This window comes from Diaphorina citri, unplaced genomic scaffold, assembly GCF_000475195.1.
Source record: "Diaphorina citri unplaced genomic scaffold, Diaci psyllid genome assembly version 1.1 scaffold1595, whole genome shotgun sequence".
Lineage (NCBI taxonomy): Eukaryota > Metazoa > Arthropoda > Insecta > Hemiptera > Psyllidae > Diaphorina > Diaphorina citri.
In genome coordinates this window covers 40,042-67,252 of record NW_007379021.1, presented here as the reverse complement: position 1 = coordinate 67,252, position 27,211 = coordinate 40,042, and the positions used below count along the sequence as shown (strand labels likewise).

General features: G+C 39.8%; 2 protein-coding genes and 1 long non-coding RNA gene across 7 annotated transcripts; all 3 read left to right on the top strand.

Moving 5' to 3' along the window:
- Nucleotides 1-27,173, top strand: LOC103516546 (sulfate transporter-like). Its single transcript, XM_026828910.1, has 14 exons — nt 1-334; nt 615-949; nt 1,279-1,443; nt 2,495-2,510; nt 3,080-3,130; nt 5,882-6,055; nt 6,558-6,731; nt 12,533-12,614; nt 13,287-13,449; nt 16,124-16,300; nt 22,772-22,948; nt 23,494-23,766; nt 24,529-24,772; nt 26,274-27,173. Exons 1-14 carry the CDS (start codon nt 25-27, stop codon nt 26,501-26,503), a joined length of 2,571 nt encoding a protein of 856 aa, XP_026684711.1. The 5' UTR covers nt 1-24; the 3' UTR covers nt 26,504-27,173.
- Nucleotides 3,997-6,102, top strand: LOC108253327 (solute carrier family 26 member 10-like). 5 transcript variants are annotated; one of them, XR_001809719.2, is made up of 2 exons: nt 3,997-4,026; nt 5,882-6,012. XR_001809719.2 is itself a non-coding variant. In XM_017447098.2 (2 exons), the coding sequence occupies exons 1-2, from the start codon at nt 5,152-5,154 to the stop codon at nt 6,085-6,087; spliced, it is 210 nt and encodes a 69-aa protein (XP_017302587.1). In that variant the 5' UTR covers nt 5,007-5,151; the 3' UTR covers nt 6,088-6,102. The 5 variants fall into 5 exon arrangements, 2 of the variants coding, with proteins under 2 accessions (XP_017302587.1, XP_017302588.1); XR_001809720.2 differs by lacking the exon at nt 3,997-4,026 and adding an exon at nt 4,845-5,211; XM_017447098.2 differs by lacking the exon at nt 3,997-4,026 and adding an exon at nt 5,007-5,155 and having other exon boundaries at nt 5,882-6,102.
- Nucleotides 16,908-18,073, top strand: LOC113470463. Its single transcript, XR_003393508.1, has 2 exons — nt 16,908-17,274; nt 17,733-18,073. It is a non-coding gene; the product is annotated as an uncharacterized LOC113470463 (long non-coding RNA).
- Nucleotides 27,174-27,211: the final 38 nt, after the last annotated feature.

The following is a 27,211-nucleotide window of genomic DNA, read 5'->3' as shown; positions in this document are numbered from 1 at the left end:
TTCATTCCACGTTTTCTTCCAGGGATGGCATACTCAATATTGGCCGGCGTACCCCCGATCGTCGGCATCTACATGGCCTTCTTCCCGGTGTTCATCTACATGCTGATGGGTACCTCCAAGCACCTGTCCATGGGCACTTTCTCCGTCATCTGCATGATGACCAGCAAATCAGTCATCATGTATGCTGATCCGAAGTTTCTGAATCCGGATCACGTGATAGGACAGAACAGTTCGAGTCAGAATGGAAGTGTGCCGGTGAATGTTATCAGCACAGGACTGACGCCTGTGCAAGTTGCGTCAGCAGTGTGTCTCATCGTGGGAATATGGCATGTGAGTTCATGTGATTTCTGCTGTCCTGCAGATTGACCTATATAATTATTACATCAGTCATAATGCAATATTCATGATATCAGCATTATTAAGAACAATATTCTATATTGTTGACATTTATTGGAATCAGCGACCTTTTATAAGAATCATCAGCTTTCACTGAAATCTGACATTTAGCCTTACGTTATGAAGTAGACCTGACAGGTCTACTTCACGGTCTTTCAGACGGCCTGAGTGTGAGTGGCCAGCATTTAGGCAAAGTGGTTTTGACCGTGATAAATAATAATCATTCATTCCACGTTTTCTTCCAGGGATGGCATACTCAATATTGGCCGGCGTACCCCCGATCGTCGGCATCTACATGGCCTTCTTCCCGGTGTTCATCTACATGCTGATGGGTACCTCCAAGCACCTGTCCATGGGCACTTTCTCCGTCATCTGCATGATGACCAGCAAATCAGTCATCATGTATGCTGATCCGAAGTTTCTGAATCCGGATCACGTGATAGGACAGAACAGTTCGAGTCAGAATGGAAGTGTGCCGGTGAATGTTATCAGCACAGGACTGACGCCTGTGCAAGTTGCGTCAGCAGTGTGTCTCATCGTGGGAGTGTGGCATGTGAGTTCATGTGATTTCTGCTGTCTTGCAGATTGACCTATATAATTATTACATCAGTCATAATGCAATATTCATGATATCAGCATTATTAAGAACAATATATTGTTGATATTTATTGGAATCAGCGACCTTTTATAAGAATCATCAGCTTTCACTGAAATCTGACATTTAGCCTTACGTTATGAAGTAGACCTGTAGACCTGTCGAAGTAGACCTGTCAGGTCTACTTCATAACCTGACAGGTCTACTTCACGGTCTGTCAGACGGCCTGAGCGTGAGTGGCCAACATTTAGACAAAGTGGTTTTGAACAAGCATTTCTCTTTTCCAGGTTATTCTCGGGTTCTTCAAGTTAGGATCTCTCAGCGTTCTCATGTCAGACTCCATGATCAGCGGGTTTACATCAGGAACAGCTTTCATTGTGATATCCTCCCAGATTAAGCACGTGTTTGGCATAGCCTTGCCAAGACATTCGGGACCTCTGAAAGTCATTCTGGTGAGTGTTGCAGGTTGCATACTCTTTATTTTTATATCCATCCGATCTAAAGCGAGTTGGCAACCTCAGTTATGCAGGTACCTTAGTAAAGCAACTTTTGTATCTATCAGGGCAGTCATGGAGATACCTAGTGGTTCAAATGTTGGTCTTTTGATCTGGTATTTCGACATCAAGTCAGGTTCTAAGATTTAGCGAGGTGTGTTAATGCTAATGGGGGAACGACATTGCGTGCTCAACACAATAAAATGCCTTTTTAATTTTATCATGTTTTTAGTTTGTTTCTTCTATTGAAGACCTGGTTGTAATCCCGGCCAGAAACGCGAGCTCGATAATACATGACTTTTGACCTTTCCAATTGAAAGTTTGACACTCACATGCCAAAAAAAAAAAAATCTGAAATTTACAACCTTCTTTTTTTTATGTCGAGCCAAGGGAATTGCAAAATCAATTTGTTGCAAATTGCACAAAATTTTAGGTCAATACTGACATCTACACCGTTATTCACACCACCTAAACACTTAAAGTAAACACAGTTGTGCATTGTAAAGCATTGTAAAAAAAGTAACTGTACGTGATAAAAGTCACAAAGCAAAAGGTCAACACCGATCACCTTTATTATGCTAATAAATCTCCCTTGGAGCTAATCCATAAATCTTTGAGGTGGTCAACTCTAAAATTCAACTGCATTTTAGTCGTTTGTTTTTATTACCTACCTCAATATGTTTACCCTGGCACGAGTAGGTTAGTAGGTACCACTCTTTGAATAAGTTTGCCTTCATTCGCACGATGAGGTACCTCCTACTGAGATGAATGGGACCAAGGTCAGAATTTAGTGGACACTTTCATAGTAGGGATTGCAAGTGATAATGCTCAGTGAGCTCCCCTTTACCCATCCAGTAACTGAACGAAAGAAGTGAATTCTAAGTTTTAACTCGATATTGCATTTCGTCTGTTTGTTTCGCCATAACTCTCAAACGGTTTGTCCATTTTTGATTAAATTTGGCACACAGGTTTAACACTTAACATAACACAAGATTTTGCTCATTTGCAGCATTTTGGAGTGGCATGTGAGTTCATGTGATTTCTGCTGTCTTGCAGATTGACCTATATAATTATTACATCAGTCATAATGCAATATTCATGATATCAGCATTATTAAGAACAATATATTGTTGATATTTATTGGAATCAGCGACCTTTTATAAGAATCATCAGCTTTCACTGAAATCTGACATTTAGCCTTAGGTTATGAAGTAGACCTGTCAGACCTGTCAGGTCTACTTCATAACCTAAGGCTAAATGTCTGACAGACCGTGAATTAGACATGGCCAGCATTTAGGCAATAACTGTGTCGTAGCATGTCCATTGTCCATACCGTCGGATGTTCTTCATATGATGGACAAGAAAAGACGTGAGATAGGCATGGGCCTGTGGAGTCAATACACAAAATCTAGAAAGTAACCTATGAAAACATTGGCAATTAAATCACAAAAGAGCGATTTTTTGTAAACCCTGGAAATCAAACCTCAACTTACTTTCCTGAAGCGAATCCAATAATGGTAAGCTGGGAGCTTTGCTATTATTGTTGGATCAACCAAGCCCATTTAGAGAATGATTTCTGTAATTGAGGTCTCAGGTCTTCAATTGAGTAAATCTTCAAGAATCACAACCACAACCTCCAAGGATGGTAGTCAAATTTTATGAGAGGCAATCACAACCGAAGAGACTGCACAGCTGCGGTTGAAATCCCAGCAAAAACAAATCGATTTACATTTAGAATTTCAGACTCATTTCACTTTAAAAGACAACAATATGCTTGTATGTGTACCATGTACCTAGTATTGTTTTTACTTTCTATTACTACAGTATAGCGAGCTATACTAGTAATGAAAGTATTGGGTACCTCCTACTGAGATGAATGGGACCAAGGTCAGAATTTAGTGGACACTTTCATAGTAGGGATTGCAAGTGATAATACTCAGTGAGCTCCCCTTTACCCATCCAGTAATTGAACGAAAGAAGTGAATTCTAAGTTTCAACTCGATATTGCATTTCGTCTGTTTGTTTCGACATAACCCTCAAACGGTTTGTCCATTTTTAATGAAATTTGGCACACAGTTTTAACACTTAAAATAGCACAACATTTTGCTCATTTGCAGCATTTTGGACCCGACGGATTGTTTGAGAGATCCGTGAGAAACCGTTTTAGCTAAATTCATTTCGGAATGAGCTCTGCAGTTCATTGATGACTAAAGCACTAGTCGGGATTGGGAGGGACCTTTTTTTTTACAGTTATTTCATGTTCTTTCACAAATTTATTACATTATTACATTCATAGGTATCAGGACTGGTCAAACATAGCTCACACATGCATATTTATTCATGTCATTCACATATATGACTATATTTTTATGCCCACGTGATCGCGGTTCCAATGCTACCTAGCGCTGATAACAACTGACAAGGACCGCCGCTACGGGGTAGATTATCTCGGCTTATCATAGACCATACGAGTACACTGCGTTTGTACTATTTTATGGTCTGTTAAATAGTTGTGCAAACACCAGCCTGTGAGAAAACCAGGTAAGCCTGTTAAAAAATGAGGTAATCCTGTGAAAAGAACAGCTAAAAGCCTGTGAAAAAAACAGGTAAGCCTGTGAGAAAATTAGGTGAGCCTATGAGAAAAGCAGGTAAGCCTGTGAAAAAAACGGGTAAGCCTGTGAAAAGAACAGGTAAGACTATGAAAAAACTAGGTAAGCCTGTGAGAAAACCTGGTAAGCCTGTGAAAAAAACGGGTAAGCCTGTGAAAAGAACAGGTAAGATTATGAAAAAACTAAAATGAGGTAATCCTGTGAAAAGAACAGCTAAAAGCCTGTGAAACAATCAGGTAAGCCTGTGAAAAGAACACGTAAGCCTGTGAAAAGAACAGGTAATCCTGTGAGAAAATTAGGTGAGCCTATGAGAAAACCAGGTAAGCCTGTGAAAAAAACGGGTAAGCCTGTGAAAAGAACAGGTAAGACTATGAAAAAACCAGGTAAGCCTGTGAGAAAACCTGGTAAGACTGTGAAAAAATGAGGTAAGCCTGTGATAAATCCAGGTAGGTAAGAAACTCCAGGAAATATCACCATTCCGGAAAACTGAACATTAGTCACCTAAATTTGATGTTGCAAATTTGGTCTACTATTTTGGGGATGTGATCCCTCGCTGGTATAGGTAAGTTAAGTATCTTATCCGTCACCGAAGGTTCAAAACTTTTTCAGTGTAAAATCCGAGACAGCCCAGTGTACAAGCATTGAAACCAGACATGATAACAGGGAAGTAATGAGGTATAGGAATCTAAAATACTCCAGAATGTCCTCAGGAAAAATAATGCCTGACGATTTGATTTGATTCTCAAAGACAATATTGAAGACCTGAGGGCAGCGAGGCACTTAGGGCTACCTGCTACCTGATAGTCAAGGTTAAAACCTAGCAATATCCAAGGTTATAATCTAGAAATATCCCCAAGTTCCTCTCTTTCAGCAAAAAATACTGCGTGATGCGTTATCTAAAGTGCAGGTGTATTTCTGGGCCATAAAGTACTTGAGTTATCTTGAGAGGGATTTTCAAGTGTTTGTTGATCTAAATCATCTCCCTGGATTACATTTTGTGCAGCACTGGCTGCATTAGTGCTAGAGCGATTCAGTGTTCCAGGACCAAGGCCTTGTGATGGGTACCTGTTATAGTTATTTAATAAGCAATTGGTGAAATATTTTGGTGGTACTTTTGGTAATTCAAAACGGAAGATAACTCGATAAGGTTAAAGATAAAATAATAAATAGAAATACTAATTTTTTCAGGAGTTACTCCGACTCTTTGCAAAATCAGTGCACACACCTACCTACTCCTAATTAATTCAACATCTACTTTTCACTAAACAAGGCCTTGTGATGGGTACCTGTTATAGTTATTTAATAAATAATTAGTGAAATATTTTGGTGGTATTTTTGGTAATTTAAAACGGAAGATAACTCGATAAGGATAAGATAAAATAATAAATAGAAATTCCTTTTTTTTTCAGGAGTTACTCCGACTTTTTGCAAAATCAGTGCACATACCTACCTACTCCTAATTATTTCAACATCTACTTTTCACTAACTTATAGTTATTTAACAAGCAATTGGTGAAATATTTTGGTGGTATTTTTGGTAAATCAAAACGGAAGATTACTCGATAAGGTTAAAGATAAAATAATAAATAGAAATACTAATTTTTTCAGGAGTTACTCTGACTCTTTGCAAAATCAGTGCACATACCTACTCCTAATTATTTCAACATCTACTTTTCACTAACTTTTTCTGGTGTTGACAGATTTCTGTTTGTGGGTAGGTATTAGTCTGCCCTCTAATTTTCACTCGGTAAGTCATCCTCTATCCTTTTTCTTCGTCCATTGTTGCAGGAGTGGTCGAGTGGTGCAAGAGTCAATTTTCGGACACACAATGTTGCAATCCATTTTCCTGGTTGGTCCAGTTGTTCCCGATTCTGGATTGGCTCCCCAAGTACAAATGGAAGTCGGATCTCAGTCAAGACATTGTGTCCGGAGTCACTATTGCGGTTGTGCATATTCCTCAAGGTAATTATTACTATTTTTTCTTTGCTATTTAGCTGAATTCCATTGAGGAATTGAGCTATAATTTTTTATCGCAAAAAGTTTTTATCGCCGTGAGTCATCTTTAAACGCATCTTTTGGGAATGAGCTATTCATTTTGAAGTGAAGCCAAAAGTTTTTTTATCGCCCAGAGTCATCTTTAAACGCACTCTTTTGGGAATGAGCAATTAATTTTGAGGGAAAGTCAGAAGTTTGGATTTGGTGATTTGCTATCTTTGAGTGCAGAACTGTGTTGCAGTTATTTTGCACTTAATTTCAAATATTTTGACGTCAAAATGACGACGACGTCAGCGCAATTATTATTTATGTATGTATGATCATGTAATATTGTTTCAAAGGTTTCTCCTTTGTGATACTTGTTTTTTCTGGTGTTGACAGATTTCTGTTTGTGGGTAGGTATTAGTCTGCCCTCTAATTTTCACTCGGTAAGTCATCCTCTATCCTTTTTCCTCGTCTATTGTTGCAGGAGTGGTCGAGTGGTGCAAGAGTCAATTTTCGGACACACAATGTTGCAATCCATTTTCCTGGTTGGTCCAGTTGTTCCCGATTCTGGATTGGCTCCCCAAGTACAAATGGAAGTCGGATCTCAGTCAGGACATTGTGTCCGGAGTCACTATTGCGGTTGTGCATATTCCTCAAGGTAATTATTACTATTTTTTCTTTGCTATTTAGCTGAATTCCATTGAGGAATTGAGCTATAATTTTTTATCGCAAAAAGTTTTTATCGCCGTGAGTCATCTTTAAACGCATCTTTTGGGAATGAGCTATTCATTTTGAAGTGAAGCCAAAAGTTTTTTTATCGCCCAGAGTCATCTTTAAACGCACTCTTTTGGGAATGAGCAATTAATTTTGAGGGAAAGTCAGAAGTTTGGATTGGGTGATTTCCTATCTTTGAGTGCAGAACTGTGTTGCAGATATTTTGCACTTAATTTCAAATATTTTGACGTCAAAATGACGATGACGTCAGCGCAATTATTATTTATGTATGTATGATCATGTAATATTGTTTCAAAGGTTTCTCCTTTGTGATACTTGTTTGAGTAGTGCGAAACGTACAAACTTTCATCTAGAATAATCTCCTGACACCTAGTTCTTATCATTTCTAGAGAGGGCACATAAAGTCCCTGTGTCCCAATGTCCCATGGGTGCTGGTTAATTTCCAAAGACCCATCACCTGAGTCATGTCTATCAATGTCTCCAACTGTTCTGAAAATAAAACCAATGTCCTTCCCCAAGGGAAAGTTTTTTTATCGCCCAGAGTCATCTTTAAACGCACTCTTTTGGGAATGAGCAATTAATTTTGAGGGAAAGTCAGAAGTTTGGATTGGGTGATTTCCTATCTTTGAGTGCAGAACTGTGTTGCAGATATTTTGCACTTAATTTCAAATATTTTGACGTCAAAATGACGATGACGTCAGCGCAATTATTATTTATGTATGTATGATCATGTAATATTGTTTCAAAGGTTTCTCCTTTGTGATACTTATTTGAGTAGTGCGAAACGTAAAAACTTTCATCTAGAATAATCTCCTGATACCTGGTTCTTATCATTTCTAGAGAGGGCACGTAAAGTCCCTGTGTTCCAATCCCATTGTCCCATGGGTGCTGGTTAATTTCCAAAGACCCATCACCTGAATCATGTCTATCGATACTTGTTTGAGTAGTGCGAAACGTACAAACTTTCATCTAGAATAATCTCCTGACACCTAGTTCTTATCATTTCTAGAGAGGGCACGTAAAGTCCCTGTGTCCCAATGTCCCATGGGTGCTGGGTAATTTCCAAACACCCATCACCAGAGTCATGTCTATTAATGTCTCCAACTGTTCTGAAAATAAAACCAATGTCCTTCCCCAAGGCTGTCGATAACCGATGACAGCGCCATTGTGTAATAAGGAACTTTGACACCAGTCACGTGAAGGGCAAAGCCTGCGGCTGAACGGAACAGAGATATTGCCTGTTGTTAGCTTTGTGATATCCGGACCTACAACAAGAGTATTGCCGTTGGCATGATCTTATGATATGAGTCATTTGAGTCATCTTGTTCATCATTCGATTAATGAATCCAATGATGAATGAGTATTAGCTAGATGATTCTAAAACAATAGGAGCATGATTGAGGTTTCTATCAAAGTTTCACTTCTAGGATTCCCAAGTTCCTTGTTTTTTTCCAAGTGGATTTGCAGAGGGAAAACTTGACCTTACATGCTCACAAAGTGTCTAACTTTGACCTCCCCACTAGAAGTAATGTTTTAATTACTGAAACCACTGAGGTACCTTGGAATTTCACCTCTAGATGAAGAAAATCTTGAATGACAACGTCCCATGTGGTTACTTATACTTAGCGTTGTTGCGTTGTTTCATTTGTCACCGATTGTTTCATTTGGTCACCGTAATTTTTCATCATCAATATTTTTGCCTTATCTTCAGGAATTCCAAAGTGTTCTTACTGAACTGTAGAGAAATGCGTTAAGTTCCGAAAAATCTAATTAAAAAAGAGGAAAAATTCACAATGTTATTTTTCAAGCGACAATTCATCCCATTTTTTCTTCTTCCTCCTCTTTCTCCTCCTTCTTCTTCTTCCTAGCTTTTCCCTATTTAAATAGGGTTAGCGTCTTTATTGAATGACAACGTCCCATGTGGTTACTTATAACTTACCGTTGGTGCGTTGTTTCATTTGTCGCCGAATAGCCGGATGCCTACGTAATTTTTCATCATCAATATTTTTGCCTTATCTTCATGGATTTCAAAGTGTTCTTACTGAACTGTAGAGAAATGCGTTAAAAAGAGGAAAAATCCACAAGTGATGTTATTTTTCAAGCGACAATTCATCCCATCTTTTCCTTCTTCCTCCTCTTCCTCCTTCTTCTTCTCCTTCTTCCTCCTAGCTTTTCCCTATTTAAATAGGGTTAGCGTCTCTGTTCTTCTTTTCTCTTCGATTTAGGGAAGATAAAATCTCCGTTCTTACAGTTCCCGAAATCAGTTTTCTGACCAGATTTCTAGGATGCTACCTTTCACTCACAGCCCTACTGTTTGAACCCTTTAGCCCTACTATTTGGTCTCATTTAGGATCTGACGATGGTTTATTGGTTACCTTCCTCTAACTCCTAGCATGAGTGAGTTACCTTGCTGATGGTAGTCTCCCATCAGATGGTTCACAAGAGCAAGGTAGCTTGACTCCGGCCTTACTCAATAGTGCACCTCCCACCTAACCACTAACCTCCTTATCAGTTGTTATCAGATACCTTCTTATCAGTTAATTGTAGATGCCGCTATCGCCATATTGAGCCGTTACAGTCGAACCTGGATAGCTGAGCTCAAGGAACCGATTTCTTTTCTTTAAATAGGTATAAGCCAGCCGTTCCGAGAACGAACATTATCCCGTCAGGATAAAATCCGCCCCGGGCGGGAATCGAACCCGCGGCCTAGCGCTTACATGCACTACCAACTAAGCTAGAACTAGGCTGGCATTAAATGTTTAAATATAAACTGGAAAAGTAGAAATCTAAAATGCAAATAGTTACTCCTCCTAGTTTTATGCTTTTGCATTTTAATTCATATTATTTCTGCAACTGCAAATTTTTCAAAAAGATTGGGTTGGTATTATTAAAAATTGACACTACCTATTGAACGTTATTTCAATATATTTTTACTTAATTCATGATTCATCTTTATATGATGCAACTAGTGATTCTGTTACTGGAAATTCCATCTCTCCTTTAAAACTAGTGTAAAATGATTTCTCAGGATACCTACCTACTAAGAGTACCGATTTGGTTGGTATGTATCTATCTACCAAGTTATCCCAATTTGACTGTACTTTAGATTCCAGTAGGTTTCAAGACTCAAGTAGTTGGGTATGCACAGGGTAGCCAGAAAGTCATGAGCCTGTCTCTCGGACTCTCGGTAGCATAGCGATCACGGGCGGTGGGGGATGATGGTTAGTAGATTGACAGATTTGATCCATGGCCTGTTCCAAGAACGAACAACTACTCCTCACTTCTTCCTTCAAGCGCAGGAAATAGGTACCTATGTACAAACAATGAGATGTTTCTTTTTTTTTTTCTCCTTCTTCTTCTTCTTCTTCTTCTTTTTCTTTATTCTGTGCATGGAGTTAAAAGTTAGGGGTGGACAACCAGGGCCTGATTTCTTCATTTGTGTAATAAGGCCCTGGTTTAGGAATTAGAAAAAATTCAACCCTGGATTGAATCAAAATTTAGGGCTACAATTTATTTTTGACTACCCAAAAAATTCAATTAACTTTACCCGATGTCATATTTCCATTTCGTATAGTTTACAAATGTGACAAGGGTGCAACTCAAAACGTTTGGTTGAGATAGGTGCTGCGGTTGGCGGTATATTGACCGTTTTTTGGCGGGTTTCGACCGCTTTTTGGCGGTTTTCAGCTATACTGACTAAACGGTTAGAGATAGGTATTGTAAATGTTACAACAGAACACCCGAATAAGCACCATTCAATAGGATAAGGAAAGTCGTGTGATGTTCACACCAGATTTTCTGTCTGTAAACAAAATATCTCGAGAACGGTAAGAGCTAGAGACTTGAAATTCGGTATGTAGATGTCAAATGTGACAAGGATGCGACACGAAACTTTTGGTTAAGATCGGTGCAACGGTTGGCGGCATTTTACCGCTTTTTGGCGGTTTTCGGTGTAATTTAACAATATATCGGGAACGGTATGAGCTAGAGACTTTAAATTTGGTATGTAGTTTACAAATGTGACAAGGGTGCTACTCAAAACGTTTGGTTGAGCTAGGTGCTGCGGTTGGCGGTATTTTGACCGCTTTTTGGCGGAGTTTCGACCGCTTTTTGGCGGTTTTCAGCTATACTGACTAAACGGTTAGAGATATTGTAAATGTTACAACAGAACACCCAAATAAGGACCATTCAATAGGATAAGGAAAGTCGTGTGATGTTCACACCAGATTTTTGCGACACGAAACGTTTGGTTAAAATAGGTGCTGCGGTTGGCGGTATTTTGACCGCTTTTTGGCGGTTTTCAGCTATACTGACTAAACGATTAGAGATATGGTAAATGTTACAACAGAACACCCAAATAAGCACCATTCAATAGTATAAGGAAAGTCGTGTGATGTTCACACCAGATTTTTGTGATTTTAGCACGTGTTTGGCATAGCCTTGCCAAGACATTCGGGACCTCTGAAAGTCATTCTGGTGAGTGTTGCAGGTTGCATACTCTTTATTTTTTATATCCATCCGATCTAAAGCGAGTTGACAACCTCAGTTATGCAGGTACCTTAGTAAAGCAACTTTTGTATCTATCAGGGCAGTCATGGAGGTACCTAGTGGTTCAAATGTTGGACTCTTGATCTGGTATTTCGAGATCAAGTTTAAGTTATAAGATTTAGCGAGGCGTGTTAATGCTAATGGGGGAACGACATTGCGTGCTCAACACAATAAAACCAGATTTTCATTTTCTTCAAATATGAATCTTAGAACCCCATTTGCATCACTTCAGACTCTTCAGAGCCTATTCTTTTCCATCTGTGATTTGAATAATTTTGTCTGAAAATTTTTGCCCCAAACGTGGTTTAAACTTTGAAGTACCTATCTTCGGATCAGTGACCAGTCAGCCATAGAGGCGCTATATTTGACAATTTATATTACAAGTATTTCTTTGTAATTTTTATAGATAGTAATACTATCATGATTTATTGTATTTCGGGGGTCGCCGGTGTTATCAGAGATGCTAACGACCCATTTACCTGATAACAAAGTGTGCGATATCACTGGGTACTTAATTAACCTAATCTTATCTACATGAAATCCTGTCTAGAATGTAATTAATTAGTGTTTCAATGTAAAATATAGTTGCGAAACAATAGGAGCACGTTTCACCGTATTTTGTGTTTGACGCAACAGCGACTAACTAGAAATAATAAAAGGTATAGGGGACGGACTATTGTATTCGCTTCGGTGTCGTCTGTCTGTCGGTCGGTCGGTCGGTCGGTCTGTCTGTCCCCATAGAATGAATGTAATTAATTAGTGTTTCAATGTAAAATATAGTTGCGAAATAATAGGAGCACGTTTCACCGTATTTTGTGTTTGATGCAACAGCGACTAACTAGATTAGGCTCAAAACTGTGTCGTAGCATGTCCATTGTCCATACCGTCGGATGTTCTTCATTTGATGGACAAGAAAAGACGTGATATAGGCATGGGCCTGTGGAGTCAATACACAAAATCTAGAAAGTAACCTATGAAAATATTGGCAATCAAATCACAAAATGGAAAAGCAGAATTTTGAATTTGGACGAATCATATCGAAATATGGAATTGTAAACACTTTTCCATACTTTGGTGATTTAGGGCACTGGAAATCAAACTTCCACTTTCCTGAAGCGAATCCAATAATGGTAAGCTGGGAGCTTTGCTATTATTGTATCAACCAAGCCCATTTAGAGAATGATTTCTGTAAAGCATCGTCCAAGTTTGGGCTCAAGGAAAACTACCACATCACCACTGTCGGCTACATACCCACTGGGTAAGAAAATAGTCTGTCATAGGCTTTGACACTATTATTTAGTATTGGTCCTGAGATTTGAACGGCACCCTGCTAAATTGCCAATCCAAGGCCTTGGCTCATTACTAATTACCAAATGCACTATTGGGACTACTAAAAGTGCGAATATGAAAGGTGCGAAAGACAAATTAGTGGTTAGGTGGAAGAGTTTTTCCAGGAGAACCCTGCCATAAAATAATAATAATAATAAAATGTCCGAATAGGAACATTTTAGGTTTTAGGTAAGATAACTACCTACTCTCTACTCACGAATTAAGCAGAAATTCCTTTCCACTCTTCCCTTTCTTTTGTCTTATTGGCATCCAATATACCTGATTTAGGGTAATGGGAGTGAATGTTTGGGGAAGGAAATCCCAGGACAGAACTGGGTGACAAGTCCCTAATCATCAGGTTGTAGTGCCATGTATTGGCTCTCTCTTCAGTGACAAATGGCAGAAGGCCAGATACATGTAATAATCTTTAACCCATTAAGGAGCGCGGTAGCGCTCCGCCCCGCCAAGTCAAGATATACGAGACCTTGTTTAGACTGCTGGGGTAGATGAGGGACTTTTCAGTCCTATTCGGGCAGGATGAACAAGGTATATTCTATTCTAATGCCACATGATGACGATGACCCTTTTCTTCTCCCCTCAGATTCCCAGTGCCCGAAGTACCTCCCCTGTGGCTACTACCCAAGCTGATAGTAGACGGCCTAGTGATTGCCATCATCGCTTTCTCTATCAACATCTCCATGGCGTCCATATTGGCCAAGAAAATGAAGTACAAGATAGACTCGAACCAAGAGCTGTTAGCGTCAGTAAGTATTCCGCCCTCCTGGTGAAGTAGTGTCATTAGTTTTTTTTTTTGAGAGAGGTTTGACAGAGGGAACTGTAACTGCTATGGTTTTATCGTCCCGAAATCGAAGAGAGAAGGAAGGAAGGAAGACAGGATAGGAGAAAGCCAGCCGTTCCGAGAACGAACACTATCCCATCGGGATAAAATCCGCCCCGGGCAGGAATCAAACCCGCGGCCCAGCGCTTACAAGGCAGGTTTAATCGATACCTTTAGGCCTATAGAAGCTCTACAATAAATTCACAAAACTATTAGTCCAATACAGAACAACATGACATATGCATAATTACCGGATTAGTGATAATAATAATAATGATAGTGCTTATTTATACTGCTCAATTTCCAGTGTGAAAACGCAGTGCTCCCAAGATGGGGGGTTCCTCCCGGTTTAAAAGGGGCGGGAGAGAGGAATGAGCTTGGAAAGACGGAGAGGTAGAAATCGAACACATTGACAGAAGGCATGTCAGCTTTGTTTTATTGTGTTATTCCCAGTCGGTAATTTCCAAAGTCCTACTAAATATTTTTAAAAGAAGTGTTGAAAATGAATACCTACGTACCTATATAGGTAGATGTTAATTTCTTTCCTGATCATTATCACAACTCATCGCTTTCTCTATCAACATCTCCATGGCGTCCATATTGGCCAAGAAAATGAAGTACAAGATAGACTCGAACCAAGAGCTGTTAGCATCCGTAAGTATTCCGCCCTCCTGGTGAAGTGGTGTCATTAGGTTTAATCAGTACCTTTAGGCCTATAGAAGCTCTACAATAAATTCACAAAACTATTAGTCCAATACATAATAACATGACATATGCATAATTACCGGATTAGTGATCTGTAAAACACAGAAACATGTTCCGTAAGGGGTATCCAAAGGCCCGACCGGGTCGAAAATCTGTGTCAGCTGACACAGATGAGCTGTGTCAGCTGTGTCCACTAATGACACCGTCGAATAATGGTCGAATAACGAGTTGAAGATTTTAATCTATGTTGTCGAGGTAGTGTACGGTTTCAGTTGACATCGATCGGCGGCGTCAACTTTCTGTGGATACAGCAGCTTCAGACAAATTTTCTCTAAGTAGGTATGTATTAAATATTTTTGCCAAATTTAATCAAAGTCAGACTAACCTGACCATTTAAGAGTCATCGCGGAACAACAATCAGATAGACAAACTAAAATCAAAATCATCGAATTAAAACTTAACCTTATTTCCTCAATATTTTTAAGTCACTATTTGCTTATCACAGTTATGACATAAATTTATTACTCTATAAAGTAATATAGGTACTCTTAATTAGTAATATCTATTTCGATCAAACGAGAAAATTTCAACGTCTCTCAATACAGGAAATAGACAATGAAATATTTTGCTGCGGTTTTATTGTGACGCGAAATTAGGTGAAACTCGATAATTACTGGTACCTAAGTATATCTACTACCTAATGATACCGATTACTACAACCTAAGTAGAACTGCAATTTAATGGAGCAGTTGCAAATAAATTTATTCCTTGAACTAGTGAGTAGGTAGGTCCATTGTCTTTTTGATAGTACCAAGGTAGGTAATTAGTTTTATTATTTTACGAATAGACAGGTACTTACTTAAGAAGGTAGGTATCGTGGATCTCATTCAAGGTTGCAGTTCTGTACCTAAATTCTGTACCTAGGTAGGTAATGAACCAAATTAGGACTGTTACATGATGTTACATCACGTAAATAAAGATGGAAACACACTACCATCACGTCACGTCAAGTGAGTCAGAAAGATGTAGGGTAAAATTTTCCCACCACGTCACGTGACGTGATAGTAGTGTGACTGTCCTTACTACATCTTTCTGACTCCCCATGACTTCTTCTAGTTCTTCTACTTTTGTCTTCATCATCTTCTTCTTCTCCTCCTTTTCTTTATATTATTTTGTCTTTATCGCCTGTTTATTCTTCTTTTCAGACAGTCGTGGATGTCATCCATAGCTTTGACCAAACCAACTGGTTGGCGTTCGAAATTGCCATGGGTGTGACGTTTGCCCTCATTATATACACTGAGTTCTGTAAGGTAAGAAGGCTTTTGATTACAAAATGGAACATATTTACCTGTTCTCGGCCCGGACACAATTTAAAGCTGATTAAATCCAATTTTTTCTAGCTAGCCTAGTTAGCTTGGTTGGTACCGCGTCAGCCTTGTAAGCGCTAGGCCGATTTTTAGGTAGGTAGGTACCTATAGGTATTACAATTGATAATAATTATAATAATGTCTAGGATTGAGATAATAATTATCATAATGACTAATCTTATTCCAATTGTATACCTATGCAGATAAAATGATACCTGACTGTACAAAATATACCTAGGTAGGTACTATCGAATTTATTTTTTCCCTCACTCGCAAATGGGAAAAATAAAATCCCTCTTCCTCGGCACAAAGAAATGCTTAGTGTATTGCATAGTTGGAACACTTGGTACTACATATTTCGAGGCGTTATATGCATATTCCATTTATGAATATAAGCGGTTCCGTGTGTACTGTGGGACACACTCAGAAAAGGGGCCCCACGCCCCAACGGATCCCCTAAGGCCCTAAGGCATTACACCACAGAGACCGTGAAAATTGTTTATATTTTATGTTTTCTCTAATTTTCAGGGTTTCTCAAACATTTTCGCCTCGTTCTTCTCCTGCGTCCCCTTTGCGGCCTCACTGTCCCGTAGTTTGATTCAATTGCAAACCGGAGGCCAGACTCAACTGGCCAGTGGTATATCTTGTGGTTGTTTGGCCATCGTGTTACTCTATGTTGGCCCATTCTTCCAACCCCTGCCACACGTGAGTATAAATGACCCATTAAAAGAGGGTTAAGGGCCAGCCTAGTTAGCTTGGAGGGTAGCGCGTCTGCCTTGTAATCACTAGGTCGCCGCGCCGGGGCGAATTTTATCCTAAACATATAAGGTTCGTTCTCGGAACGGCTGGCTTTCTCCTGTCCTGTCTTTCTTCTCTCTTCGCTTTCGGGACGATAAGCTCTGCCCTACATGTCATGCGGTTTCCGGTTCCCACCACCAAATTCACAAGGTTCTTTTCTTGTCTGGTTCCAAACAATCACAAGTTTCCAAATTTACAATTTGCGCTTCCTTGCTTGTTTACTTACTTTCTGTGTCCGGTACAATTTCACCATTCAAATCTGTCGCTCCCGTGACTCGTACGGCTCTCTCATTTGTACTGAGCAAGTCCTCCTGGGTGCAGGTTTGGTCTAATGCGAATGCCAGCAGGGCGTAAAATAGTTGAGTCAGAGGGCTATTTGTCAGACCAAGATCAAACAAAATTTAAGTGTACATTCGTGAGGAGCGATTAGAATTCCAGGAACAAAGGAAGCTGATATTAGGTGGTGACCACTAATTATTGCCTGATAGCTATCATTAAACGTAAGTAGATAGCTCTAGCTTAGTTGATAGAATGTATGTTAATGTAATCAATTCGTGAGGAGCGATTAGAATTCCAGGAACAAAGGAAGCTGATATATTAGGTAATTATTGCCTGATAGCTATCATTAAACGTAAGTACCTAGGTTATCATTATTACTGATTGTAGTATGGCTGGAGAATGGTATCAAACTCCCCTTTGATCAAACTTTGTTTGACTAGGTGTGGTTTTATGTTTTACATGTAGTAGATTACTACAATTATCTTTATTTACCTAGGTACTTGCGATTTTCGCATGACGTTCTGCTGATTTTCATGCATTATAATATCTCTATAGGTACTACATATAGCTTCTACCCATGTTGCTACCTCAAAGGTGCATAGGTATATAATTATAAATTATTATTTCTAAATTAAGAGTTACCAGGATTTACATGTACCTACGTTGATATTGATCTTTTTCTTCTCCTACACGATTGGATTTGTGATTCCCAAGTTCTAACGTATCCAATAAATAATTACCTATAGGTCCCTTATTCAGCTTATTCTGTAGTCTTGTGCATCAAAATTCTTATCAGGAGTACCTAATTACAATGCGATTTCATGCACGATCATTTTTATAGTGCCTCTTTTTGCCTTGGGCATTTTAATTATTTGTTCATATATTACTAATAGCGAAAATGAAGTATTAGCGAAAAACTAAAAAGTGAAGACAGTCATAATACCTACCATCCCTTTCAGTAATGAGTCATCCCGTCTCCAATTTGCTCCGGGGATCCTCAAAAAAGATTTTCCTCGTTTGTAAACATGTTTCAAGGAGGGGCTCATTGTTATAGTCATAGGTATATAATTATAAATTATTATTTCTAAATTAAGAGTTACCAGGATTTACATGTACGTTGATATTGATCTTTTTCTTCTCCTATACGATTGGATTTGTGATTCCCAAGTTCTAACGTATACAATAAATAATTATAGGTCCCTTATTCTGTAGTCTTGTGCATCAAAATTCTTATCAGGAATACCTAATTACAATGCGATTTCATGCACGATCATTTTTATAGTGCCTCTTTTTGCCTTGGGCATTTTAATTATTTGTTCATATTTTATCAATAGCGAAAATCAAATATTAGCGAAATCATGTCTAAAAACTAAAAAGTGAAGGCAGTCATAATGCCATCCCTTCTAGTAATGAGTCATCCGGTCTCCAATTTGCTCCGGGGATCCTCAAAAAAGATTTTCCTCGTTTGTAAACATGTTTCGAGGAGGGGCTCATTGTTGTTGATAGTTACACACTTTAGAACCACACATGTGTAAGTTAAAGGTTCAAAGGCCTGAGAATAACATAGAGCCAATATTAGTAAGTAGGGAGCTACATAATGGAGTCGTCGATTCCTACGTAAAAAGTTGTGAAAAATCCAAATCTGAGGTCAAAACTCGGAAAAAGTAAGATTTTATTTTCCGTTCTAATTGAAGAGTTCAAAGATGTGTGACGTCAGATTTCACGTCAAAATGCGCAGAAACGCTTGCGCACAAACAAACGAAGTTGCCGTGACGTCAAAGCAGTAACTGTAGGCAATATTTATCTTGTTTGACCTGCGTTATCAATAGACACCTGCTTATCACTGAATTTTGTTTCGAAATAATGAGCTTCTCTCCAATTGATTACATATTAATTAGGAAATAAATGCTGAGAAATGTTATTTACACTGTTGTTTTGTAGATATAGTTTTATTCTTGTTTTCTTATTATCTCCTCATTTTTCTAGCCTTTCTTATACTTCGGCTAACAGGGTTATGTGACTAGTGACTACGTTTGTAGGCAATGGGTATACTTTCTGGTGCTCTCGTGTTGACCCAGCACCTAAATGGGGAGTATTGTGTCTCTTCTCGCCCATCTGATGAGAGGCATTCTACGGGATGGGCATGCTACGACACAGACCATATGCGTCTAATGTAGCAGTTGCTTCATTGCTACGAAATAAAAACGGCGGTGAAACACTCATCTTATTTTTTTTATTAAAAAAAAAAAGGTTTTTAGTGATGGTGCATGGTTTTACTCCCCGTTTGGTGACAAGCTGAAGCTGCCCGCCTTCTTGAGTGGGGCTGGGAGAATTCAGCAGCACACGATCGCTCTGCTGGTCACCCTTTGGGATACCATCACGTCCAACGTCGCTTAACATTAGTGTTCCATCGGAAACTTGTTCAGGCGGTGCTTTCAACGATTCAACGCACTATCACCCTGGCTATTATAGTGGTCTGATGGGAAAATCTGTTGCCATTTGAATTTGGCAACTTGCTAATGCTCAAAGGTGGCTTTTTTTTATTTTTTTGTAATATTTCATGGATATTATATCAGCAGATAGAGAGTTCCATTAAATTATGTAAGTTATTTTGCCTTTGGTGCCTACATAGCGTAATTTATGATTTGCTAGCATTCCAAAATTCTCACTTTCGTCTTTCCTTCCCTTTCACAATTTTGTTCCTACGCATATTTCCTTTTTGTGTGTTACCTACCTTTTCTTTCTTCTTCTTCTTCCTCTTGTTGTTGTTGTTTTTGTTGGTGTTGGTGTTGTTCTTCTTCTTTTAGGTAGGTAAAAGGAATATAAGGATTCTTCGTCGTCGTCTTCTTTCGGACCATTAGCCCGGATATTTCCCCCTATAACGAAGATTGGTGATTTTCATCACACCTTTCGCTTTACAGATTATCGAGTTCGTTTAGGAGGGGGACTAAAAATTTCGACTCTCCCGGTCATTGAACCCAAGACCTCGGACGCGGCGTGTCTCATGTGATAACCACTGAGCTACCGAAGTTGCTCTATCACACAACTAGGTAACGTTGATTTTCCATAACCCGTGGTTTTTCTTGAAATACCTGTTACTGTTACTATTGTAGTAAGTAGGTACGGTACCTATCTACCTATTTACAAATTAGAACACATGGGTAACTATTTCACATAACTATTTTACAAATTAGAATAGAGTATAAGGCCAGCCACTCACTATCAGGTAGACCTGACGACAAGTGCACCTGCTCAGGTCTACTTGATAGTGTGTGTGTGTGTGTGTGTGTGTGCTCATCAGGTGTCAGGTCCACCTGATATAATGAGTGGTTAGCGTAAGTAATAATATCTACTATGAATAGTTAAGGACTTTGGTAACAGGCAGCCGGTAGCAAACATCGGGTCATTATCAAAATACTACAAACCGTAGCCACCTTTGAACTCTCAGTGAATTTGAAGGAAAATCTATTTTCAAAACAACACAGGCAGAGCTGATAAAAGCAATAGCCTACATTGATGGGTCCAGGGGACTTGGAAATAGGGGGCCAGATTCATGATAAGGTTTGACCAAGGAGCTTTGGGCCAATCCCGAAAAGAGAAAGAAACAATATTGGCGCACAGCATCGGTACGGTGATACCCTAACCGTGGACCATATTTTCAATTGCCCCACTCACCTCCAATCACGCTCCTCCCTCCCCTCACCACCAGCCCTTGACAACAACCCTGCCAATATTGATTCGACACTAATGTACATGAAGGCCATCGGCATCTATACTAAGATCTAGTCACAAACAGGGGTCGGTAGGCGCGAACGACACAATAATGTTAAAGCGCCTAACGAAAAAAAAAAAAAAAAATGGATGCGCTATTCTATTCTATTCTAATCTACATATGTACTTGTATTCTATTCTATTCTAATCTACATATGTATACTTCTATTCTATTCTAATCTCATGTGAGCGGCAACCACCGGTGTTTACACACTGGATTTGAATTTACATGATATCGCGGTCTCAGAGCCGGAGCGTAGAATCTAATAGGGCGGGTTCGATTCCCACCCGGGCAGAACTTTATTCTAAACCGATAAGGTTCGTTCTTGGTTCGTTGACTTTCTCTGATTCTGTTCTCCGCTCTTCGATTTCGAGACGAAAAAGCTGTGTCCACACAGTCGACGACCGTCGATCGATGTCGAGAAAAAAAAAAAAAAAAAAAAAAAAAAAATGGATGCGCTATACATATATTCTATTCTAATCTACATATGTATACTTCTATTCTATTCTAATCTCATGTGAGCGGCAACCACCGGTGTTTGGTGTTTACACACTGGATTTGAATTTACATGATATCGCGGTCTCAGAGCCGGAGCGTAGAATCTAATAGGGCGGGTTCGATTCCCACCCGGGCAGAACTTTATTCTAAACCGATAAGGTTCGTTCTTGGTTCGTTGACTTTCTCTGATTCTGTTCTCCGCTCTTCGATTTCGAGACGAAAAAGCTGTGTCCACACAGTCGACGACCGTCGATCGATGTCGACTGAAACCGTCCACATTACCTAGACAACATAGATTAACATCTTCGAGCGACGGCCGTCGTCCATGTGTGGACACTTGAGAGCTCAGTTGTTATACTTAGTTCTTAAATATTCAAGTTCATCTTGGAATTTTCAAGTATTCAAGTTCTTCGCGCCAAAATCTCAAATACGCCTCTGGAAATGTTACTAATGTAACCAATTTTCCACAGGTGTACGTAGGTACCTACTCCTATAGGACGTAGGTATACCTAGTTCAAAACCTACTCCCTCTATACAACATAGGTAGGTTCTCGTACCTACTACTTGTTGAAACTAATCAATCAAAAAGAAATTTACTACTTACTAGTACACCATCTTCCAATCAACCGGTCCAATTAAAAGCTATTTAGGTACCAACATTTCGTTTTTATTTATTTTTTCAAATCAACCATGATGCTCCCGAATTAAAGAAGACAAAAAAAAAAAATAAAAAAAAATCCGTTTTTTCGCGAGTGATTTGGCTGAGACGAATAGAAAACAAAATTTCTAATTTTGTATTTTTTATTGTTTAATTTATTGTTCAACTTGTCAAAAAATATGTTGTAAATATATTTTTACTAAAAATAAAAATAAAATAAAGTCTTATTGAACCAGTGTGAGTGTGAGAAGAATACCACACGACAGTTTTCCACTTTCTGGGAAGTCGAGTAAAAAATAGCCCAGGAACAATGCCGGTCAAAATTGGAAGCAAAAAAAGTAAGTAACCACGAGTATCTACTTACTATACCTACAATATTACATTGAACTTACCTACATAATTACCCATGATTCAAAAGTGCCTCTGCAAATGCTGTTACCTTTCCTTTTTTTTATATTATTATCTAAAGTTTTAGGAAAATTCATTGATGCACGGACGCATGGCAAATATTGCCAAAGGCAAATTTATAATCCAATCTTATACCTTTGTTTGTAAAATTGTTGCACCTAATGTAGGTATTTTGAAAAATAAAATCATAACCGCTAAAAATGGATTGGAAATAATAATATTAAATAAAAAGAAATAATATGAAAAATAATGTACCTAGGCAATTTAAGTTGAATGAAGTAAACATTGTAATAATCAAGTCAAAATCAATTAGTTAATAACTTACATACCTACCTACCTACCTACCAGAGGTATGGGTTTCAGTAATTACCCTTTAGGAAAATTAAGAAAAATCCTGAAGAAAATACCCAGTAAAAAAGTAAGTAACCACGAGTATCTACTTACTATACCTACAATATTACATTGAACTTACCTACATAATTACCCATGATTCAAAAGTGCCTCTGCAAATGCTGTTACCTTTCCTTTTTTTTATATTATTATCTAAAGTTTTAGGAAAATTCATTGATGCACGGACGCATGGCAAATATTGCCAAAGGCAAATTTATAATCCAATCTTATACCTTTGTTAGTTCAGGGTTCCGCAAAGATGTTCACCTTTTGAAAAGGGTTCCGCGGGCCAAACTAATTAAGAAACACTGCCCTAAGGCATTACACCACAGAGACCGTGAAAATTGATTATTATGTTCTCTCTAATTTTCAGGGTTTCTCAAACATTTTCGCCTCGTTCTTCTCCTGCGTCCCCTTTGCGGCCTCACTCTCCCGTAGTTTGATTCAATTGCAAACCGGAGGCCAGACTCAACTGGCCAGTGGAGTGTCTTGTGGTTGTTTGGCCATCGTGTTACTCTATGTTGGCCCATTTTTCCAACCCCTGCCACACGTGAGTATAAATGACCCATTAAAAGAGGGTTAGGGCCTTTGGGGCAATCCTAACTAGCTCGGAAGGTAGCGCGTCTGCCTTGTAATCACTAGGTCGCCGCGCCGGGGCGAATTTTATCCTAAACGTATAATGTTCGTTCTCGGAACGGCTGGCTTTCTCCTGTCCTGTCTTTCTTCTCTCTTCGCTTTCGGGACGATAAGCTCTGCCTTACATGTCATGCGGTTTCCGGTTTCCACCACCAAATTCACAAGGTTCTTTTCTTGTCTGGTTCCAAACAATCACAAGTTTCCAAATTTACAATTTGCGCTTCCTTGCTTGTTTACTTACGTACTGTGTCCGGTACAATGTCACCATTCAAATCTGTCGCTCCCAGAAGCGTGCGACTCGTACTGCTCTCTCATTTGTACTGAGCAAGTCCTCCTGGGTGCAGGTTTGGTCTAATGCGAATGCCAGCAGGGCATAAAATAGTTGAGACAGAGGGCTATTTGTCAGACCAAGATCAAACAAAATTTAAATGTACTTATCTACCTATTATCTGTTTCTAGTGTGTTCTCACGGCAATCGTCATCGTGGCCATGAAAGGTATGGTCATGCAGATGCAAGACTTTGTCACCTACTGGCGGGAATCCACGATGGAAGGCATCGTCTGGGGTGTCACCTTCCTCTCTGTGGTCCTACTGGATATAGACTATGGTCTGTGCATTGGTATTTGTCTCTCGCTGGCCTGTGTTATATTTATGAGCCAGAAAGTCCTGGTCACTAAACTGGGCAGGATATTCACCACCGACATCTATGTTGAAAGCAACCGCTATCAATCGGTGAGTTTACAGTCGTGTTTAGGTTGGTGTGTTCAAAAACAAAACCATTTATAGATAGGGGGTGAGGAATTTTAATTGTGTTGAGCATGAACAATAGTGAGGAACACTTGTCAACTTGTCGCAAATGCCGCTCCAATAGTAATAAACTTTATGACTTCACTTCTACTTGAACCACCAGATCTGCCGTATACCACGCTAACCACTACACCACTGAGGTTGCTTTTAGACAGTGAGTTTACAATAATTTTGATAACTATTACAACCACTTTCAGTTGGTGGGGTTACAACTGTCATGAGTTTTTGTTTCGGTGTAAAACCACTTTAAGTCGTTGAGTGTCCCATTACGTTTTACTTCTTAGCAAACTACTGTTTGGAAACACCTTCTGTAAATCCCTTGATTGTTGAATTTCCCATGATAACGGTCCATTCAACCATTCTTGCAATTCCAACGTCCAAACGTTTCCGTCATCTTTTCCAGGCCCTCGAAATCTTCCATAACCCGTGGTTTTTCTTGAAATACCTGTTACTGTTACTATTGTAGTAAGTAGGTACGGTACCTATCTACCTATAACTTGAATTTCCGATGATAACGGTCCATTCAACCATTCTTGCAATTCTAACGTCCAAACGTTTCCGTCATCTTTTCCAGGCCCTCGAAATCCCAGGCGTCATCATTCTGCGCATTTTGAATTTCCCATGATAACGGTCCATTCAACCATTCTTGCAATTCTAACGTCCAAACGTTTCCGTCATCTTTTCCAGGCCCTCGAAATACCAGGCGTCATCATTCTGCGCATCCTGGGCGGCATCAACTTCGTCAACAAGGAAAAGGTCGTCAAGAAGATCCACAAAGCCATCACCTCCACTAAGAACTACGAGACGAGCTACGTGATAGTTGACATGATGGCCGTGTCCAATGTGGATAGCAGCACGGTCAAAGCGTTCCTACAGCTGCACAAAGATCTGAAGACGCAGGAGATTACGCTCAAGCTGGTGCAGCTCACAGGTGGGTCGACTTTTTCTTTCTCTTCTTCTTCTTCTTCTGCTTCTTCTTCTTCTTTCAGCTGCACAAAGATCTGAAGACGCAGGAGATTACGCTCAAGCTGGTGCAGCTCACAGGTGGGTCGACTTTTTCTTTCTCTTCTTCTTAGACTTCTTCCAAAGATCTGAAGACGCAGGAGATTACGCTCAAGCTGGTGCAGCTCACAGGTGGGTCGACTTTTTCTTTCTCTTCTTCTTCTTCTTCTTCTTCTTCTTCTTCTTCAAGCAGATTATCGAGTTCGTTTAGGAGGGGGACTAAAAATTTCGACTCTCCCGGTCATTGAACCCAAGACCTCCGACGCGGCGTGTCTCACGTGATAACCACTGAGCTACCGAAGCTGCTCTATCACACAACTAGGTAACGTTGATTTTCCATAACCCGTGGTTTTTCTTGAAATACCTGTTACTGTTACTATTGTAGTAAGTAGGTACGGTACCTATCTACCTATAACACTATTATTTTCACATACCTAACTATTTTACAAATTGGGATAGAGTATAAGGCAAGCCACTCACTATCAGGTAGACCCGACGACAAGTACACCTGCTCAGGTCTACCTGATAGTGTGTGTGCTCATCAGGTGTCAGGTCCACCTGATATAATGAGTGGTTGGCGTATAAGTAATAATATCTACTATGAATAGTAAGGACTTTGGTAACAGGTAGCCGGTAGCAAACATCGGGTCATTATCAAAATACTACAAACCGTAGTCACCTTTGCACTCTGCACTTACGCTCAGTGAGTTTGAAGGAAAATCCATTTTCAAAACAACACAGGCAGAGCTGATAAAAGCAATAGCCTACATTGATGGGTCCAGGGGACTTGGAAATAGGGGGGCCGGATGCATGATAAGGTTTGATCAAGGAGCTTTGGGCCAATCCCGAAAAGAGAAAGAAACAATATTGGCGCACAGCATCGGTACGTTTCCAGTGTGAAAACGCAGTGCTCCCAAGATGGGGGGTTCCTCCCGGTTTAAAAGGGGCGGGAGAGAGGAATGAGCTTGGAAAGATGGAGAGGTAGAAATCGAACACATTAACAGAAGGCATGCCAGCTTTGTTTTATTGTGTTATTCCCAGTCGGCGATTTCCAAATTCCTACTAAATATTTTTAAAAGAAGTGTTGAAAATGAATACCTACGTACCTATATAGGTAGATGTTAATTTCTTTCCTTATCATTATCACAATAACACTATGATCTCTCTAATCAAAGTTCTCCATCCATGACTTCCATTTCAGAGCCCGTGCAGAAAGTGTTTGAACGGTGCCGAATGAGCTTGGAAAGATGGAGAGGTAGAAATCGAACACATTAACAGAAGGCATGCCAGCTTTGTTTTATTGTGTTATTCCCAGTCGGTAATTTCCAAATTCCTACTAAATATTTTTAAAAGAAGTGTTGAAAATGAATACCTACGTTAATTTCTTTCCTTATCTAATCAAAGTTCTCCATCCATGACTTCCATTTCAGAGCCCGTGCAGAAAGTGTTCGAACGGTGCAACTTCTTCAAGGAGTTCCCCGAGACTTGCCTGTTCCCCACAATCCATGACGCTGTTCTCGACTCGCTACCGGGGAACAACAACAATGCCCGTCTTACCGTCCTCAGCGATCAGTCGAGCTATTCCAATCTCAGCGATATTGTGACGCTAGGTAGCGCCACAACGCTGGACAACTTGGTGAAGTGCTCGAGCAAGTTGTGAGAGACTTGGCCAGTCTTGAGTGATTCATATTGAATTGGAATAGCCGTGGTTCGTTCGCTGGAAGCGGCTCTGCGCGTTGGACAATTGAAATCCAGCCGTGCAGCTTAACTCCATACACAAAAAGCGCAATGTGAGGCTTAGGTGTAGGGGCAAACAGCCCTAAAGAATGGGTTAAGCGTCTACGAATCGAGCCATGAGGGCTCGATCTATGAGTGGTATTTAGGTGTTTCTAACGTTGGTGACTGCGTCATTCTATCTCCAAACCTAGGCAAAGAGTTTTTATAGAAGGTATCTAAGAGGAAAGGAAGACAAGATATGTAGGAGAAAGCCAGCCGTTCCGAGAACGAACATTATCCGTTTAGGACGAAATCCGCCCCGGGCGGGAATCGAACCCGCGGCCTAGCACTTATAAAGCAGACGCGCAATTAACCAAACTAACTAAACTTGCTAGAAGACTGGAAACTGGAAGATTGCGGTCTCTACAGGACGCAGGTTCCGCGGATTTACAGGATGCTTGGGTCGGTTGTACAAGCAAAGAAATCGTGGACATCCATCGTGAGGGGAAGTCCCACATTTAGGACATTGGTCAGATATTGAGGGACCGAGTCTGGTTAAATAGGGTACGTGGCAGTATTTGAAAAGTTCAGATGAACCCTCACAAAAAGGGGCATTGTTTCGGAGTCCAAATCTATACTCGGAAGTCCCACA